At 34.5% G+C, this 5,167-nt stretch overlaps 1 protein-coding gene across 1 annotated transcript; it reads right to left on the bottom strand.

Moving 5' to 3' along the window:
* Window positions 1-274: 274 nt before the first annotated feature.
* LOC106765807 (external alternative NAD(P)H-ubiquinone oxidoreductase B2, mitochondrial) lies at window positions 275-4,896 on the bottom strand. Its single transcript, XM_014650549.2, has 10 exons — window positions 4,653-4,896; window positions 3,723-3,978; window positions 2,845-3,045; window positions 2,395-2,645; window positions 1,969-2,191; window positions 1,724-1,828; window positions 1,046-1,318; window positions 834-955; window positions 621-740; window positions 275-505 (listed from the first exon to the last, which is right to left on the bottom strand). Exons 1-10 carry the CDS (start codon window positions 4,742-4,744, stop codon window positions 418-420), a joined length of 1,731 nt encoding a protein of 576 aa, XP_014506035.1. The 5' UTR covers window positions 4,745-4,896; the 3' UTR covers window positions 275-417.
* Between the last annotated feature and the right edge of the window lie 271 nt (window positions 4,897-5,167).

Here is a 5,167-nt window from a genome sequence, read left to right on the forward strand (position 1 = left end):
CATAGGCAGTAGCTAAACTACATTACAAATTTAGAAATCTCAAAAACAATAGTTTGGTCATAGGCAGTAGCTAAACTACATTACAAATTTAGAAACTCTCAAAAACAAGGAAAAAGTGAATTAATTTTAAATTATTGAATAGGTAACCGAATTATAACTTTTGATGTTCAATTTTTTAAATCTGAACTGTAAAATTGTATTCTTTAGTTTCTATAAATAGTTTAGTTTTTTTTTTTTCTTTAATACACTACAGCTAATTGATAATTCACAGCAATTAAGTTAATTTTGTTCACCCCTTCGTTGTCCGTTTGCAAGAATTAAAAGTTGGAAAAAGAATCCGTATACAAATTTCAACTGGAAATTGACAAGCTCTGCATTATTGTCACACCAACAATTCTGCAGAATATTGAAACTCTTTCATATTTGACTTGAATCTCTCCCAAAAATAAAACGCCTTGTCCAGTCTGATACTACTAACGCTCTTGTGCGCCAGCTTACTTGCTTGCTGTCAAAACATTGGATGAAGCTTTATTAACTTTATAATCATAATGCATAATGAGTCTTTTAAGTTTTAATTTTAAAAATATACTATAAAATTTAGCAAAAGGAAAACTCACTACCTTGCATAGACGGAATACCACAGCCATTGACTGCTGTGTCCAATTGAAACCCAATCGCCGGGAAGCTGTGCAGCGGTTTGCTCTCCTCCTAGAGGAGCGAATTGACCTAAATGCTTGTACCTTGAGGAACAATCAACCACGTAGTAATGAGGAAAACATGGACCAACCAATGAAAAACCTTGAATCATATTCATCATTTCATTATCATGTTACCTGAAGGGTTTGAAGCGATGGCGCCCTTCTCCCCTGAATCTGATGGGACCCTCTGGATTTTTCTCACACTCTTCCATCCGATTAAAGCACTGGGCCAGGTAGGTGCCTTGCTGAGATGCGACCTGATATGCGGTTTAAGAAACTTGAAGTCATGTCATTAAAGAAACATAATCAGAAAATAGAACACAACTTGCCGATAACATGATCTGCACCTGCGCTGTAGCTGGAAGAAATTTCATCTGAGAATCCACTTTAGAGAGTGCGGTTTTTAGTTCTTCGATATTCAGTTCAATAGATTCTTTTTCAACATCTCCCTTGGACTCTTTCAACAAATCAGCAAGGTCGTGCATCTGCTTACTCTTTAGATATAGCCCCACCTGAGGGTATCTCTCACAGATGTCATCCAATACCTCCTGAAATTCCTTGACAGTAAGAGTTCCTGAATTGTCCTTGTCAGCCTTCTTAAATATTGCCGCAATATCTTCCTAAAATGCCAAAACCCAATATATTGATCAAAACCAGGAAAAAGAAATATCATCTGAATTCCAACAGCACACATCATACGGTCCCAGATTGTCGATATGTTTAGCTTAATGCAACATTCAGCTAGCTTGGCAAGCCAAGAAGTAGAATTATTAACCAAGATGTGTGATAAGTGTATGAACAAAATGGTAAATATTTTACTATTTCATCAAAACTAAATAAATATATTAATCTAATGGAAGACAATGAAGAAACTGAAAACAAATTCAGTTGTAATGTTACAGACTTTACAGTATGGATACGAACAATACTCTGTAAGAATAGAATACAGCCGTGTTGCACACAGCTGAAAACATGCAGTAGTAACAATGTTCAGTATTAATTAAATGAAAGGATGGAGAATATACCATGACTTTTCGCTGGTTTATTGTAGCACAGTCACCAAGTGCATACACGTTGCTAGTTGATTCAACTCTCAACCACTCATCAGTAGCTATGGCACGTCTATTAGTCTGTTCAGGATAATCACTTTCAAGTAAATAATAAATGAATGAAAATTTTATTTGGTGAAAAATATATAAAACTAACCGAGAAACATGATTTGGAATATTGAATCAGAACAACTAAAATGGAAAATTTCCCAACGACAAACCTGACCAATTTGTGACATAAAATCTTTTATGAATGGACGAGTGCCGATACCAGTTGACCAGACAGCCATTCCATATGGGATTGTGGTGATTTCTCCTCCATTTTTCATTTCCTTAGTAGAAATTTCTTTATCAGAAACCTTCACAACCATGGACCCTGTTTTGACATCAATACCATCTCTTCTAAACTTGTCTTCAGCGAAAGTAGTGATTCTTTTGTCAAACCTGAAAAAGAGCTCAATAATGAAAATGTATATGCTCATAGGAAGCTCTATTTTAAACAACAGAACCGCAAAACCACCCACCTGCATATTAGAATCGATGATTGAATCTAATACTGGGCTACTCATAAACACAAATAAGGGACTAGATAGCATCATTAAACAAGTTATGAGCAAGGAGAGGTGTAATGGGAGTTTGACGCTTACATGCTCAAAATATGATCTCCAGCCTCCAGAAGCGTAATTTTAACCAAATCTTTTATCCCAGGGTATAAGTTGACCAAATCCTCAGTGACAAAGTCATGTAGTGAGGCTGCAAACTCAACTCCAGTTGGACCACCTCCAACAATAGCAAAGTGAAGAATTCTCTTCTTTTCTTCCTCACTTACACTTGGCAAACTTGCTCTCTCGAAGCAGTCAATAACGGTTCTTCTAATCTTCTGCGCATCTTCAACTTCCTGCACAGTATACACACATGTCCATAAGATAACAAAATGCCACATACATGTCATCTGCAAAATTTATATCCATCACACATAAGACATCATTGGATTTGCCCACGTCTCCTCAGAACTTCTTTTTTCCCTTTTAGAGAAAAAAATTACACCAAAATACATGATAATATGATGCACAATAACGAAGTGATAAAAAAGTTACCTTCAAGAAATGGCAATTCTCAGTCACTCCAGGAGTATTGAATGTGTTGACATTTGCTCCTACGGCTATGATTAGGTAGTCATAGTCCACCACAAATTCTTCTTTCTCGTTGTTACTTATATTAGACCGACAGTATACCTTCCTGTTTGCTGAGTCAATCTTAAGACATTCTGCTTCACTGAATTGAATGTCCACCATTTTCTGCGTGGATGATAGATAACAAGGAGTTAAGCTAAATTCTATTCTGGCCATCTAATTACCAGAATATGTATCTCCTAGTGGTAAGTAGCATTTCGTTATCACACTAATATATGTTTTGATTCGCTACGCGGTGCAATCTCATAAATCTGATCCAGATAAACCCATTCTTAAATAAAACAGAAATTCATTGTTTCATCTTAGACATGATCCATCACATGAGAACAAACCTCTGTTTCATGGAAAATATAACACTGGATGCATGCCGTATAGTTCCCATAGTGCTTATTGTACATACAACATGAGATGGACAAATCCAACAATTTATGATTAACTGTTAACAGTAACCAACCATTGTAAATAACGTCACAGGTAAATGGCTTGAAATTGTTACAAGTACATAAGTCAATAAATCAAAAACATTTTTTTAATCTAATAATTATTATTCATGTAATTAAAAGTAATTATTACTTTAAAATAAGCTTTTTATTTTTAATTGATAGAAAAATCATTAAAGGAAAAAGAGGAGTTATCTTATCAAGTTCAACTGACAGGACAACTACAAACTAGTCCCAAGTATCCTTAAAAATTAATCAGCAGTTACATGACAAAAATAAAAACCCCTAAAATGAATATTATGAAATAGGGAGCAAGTGTGTTATTTTTCATTTGATGATCACCTTCCGAAAAATATTGCGGACAGGTTCGACAATGCTGCGGGCTTCCACGGTGCCGCAGGTAACACTGGGCAGTAAAGGAGTAAATGCAAAGTAATTGCGAGGCGAGACCACATGAACCTCATATCTGGGATTGTTCAGATTCTTCAAGAAACTCGTGCCAGCCCACCCTGTTCCCAGCACCACCACCTTTTTTTTCTCCGGCACCGCTGCTTCAGATGCCCCTACAGCCTCTCCGTAAGCCAGAACCCCTCCACCACTGCATCAACCAAACCATTATCCTCCTCACACATCACACAAATATGCAGTGCTATTTGTATATATTTTATTAAAATCCATTCTATCGCAACTGTCTCTAAATTATAATCTTTCTAGTAACATTATTAATTTTATTATATGATAATTATTATACCAGCGTATTTAACCGAATGTGTCAAAATTAAGAAATTATTAGTGAATTCAGACCACGGCCCTAAATTCCCGCATGTTAAATCAAGATTTTCAATTTACAAGAAAAAGTCTGCATGTTCAATAGAATGAGAAGATTATTAACATCTTAATATAGACAATGCAATAGATTCTTATCACAGTTATTCACAACTTTCATCTTAGCACATCAGAACACATTATACATGTTTCTTAAACGGGGTGTATATAATTAAATTGTAGAATATAAGTGTGTCAATTCTACCATTGTGCATAAGCCTTCACAGGTTTATGAACTGATGTAATACCTATATATTAAAATCAAGTTGCAAGTTGACTACAGAACAAAGTTGGAAACAGAGGATCCAATAAAAAATTTGAAGATATTTTTGCCTTCAAATGTTGTTTTATATTCCAATACAGATCTGACTCGCAAGATAAGAGAAAACGAAATTGTGTTGTGGTAAAGAAGAAAGTGAAGTATGGGAAGTTTGAAGTTGATGGTACCTTAAGGTGGTGCAGAGAAGCAGAAGCTTGAAGTTGGAACCATGGTCACGGAAAGCTCTGGAAACTCGCTCGAAGAAAGTGAAACTCCGCATTTTTTGTTGGAAATGAATTGGGTCAAAGAGAATAAGAGAAGCGAAAGAGAGAGACAGTTATAACACAGGAACAGCGTGATTCATAGGCTGATACCTTCCCTGTCACTCCGCGTTCTACTTTTTTTTTTTTTTCTTTTTTAATTGAAACTAAACAAAGAAGATTAATAACAAAAAGTAGGTGAAGTGTAAGGTAGCAGCCATCAAATTCATGTATTAATGGAGGAATATCTAAATACCTTTATTATATCTTTATATCAATTATCCTATTTTCTTTATATTATACTGTATTCACTTTTTAAAATTATATAATAAAAAATTAAAAAAGCAATATTATCAAATTTTAGAAAGATATATTTATAAAAGATAGTAAATTTTATTTTATAATTTTACTCAATTTTAAAATATTTATAAATTATTTAAATT

This window comes from Vigna radiata, chromosome 7, assembly GCF_000741045.1.
Source record: "Vigna radiata var. radiata cultivar VC1973A chromosome 7, Vradiata_ver6, whole genome shotgun sequence".
NCBI classification, from domain to species: domain Eukaryota; kingdom Viridiplantae; phylum Streptophyta; class Magnoliopsida; order Fabales; family Fabaceae; genus Vigna; species Vigna radiata.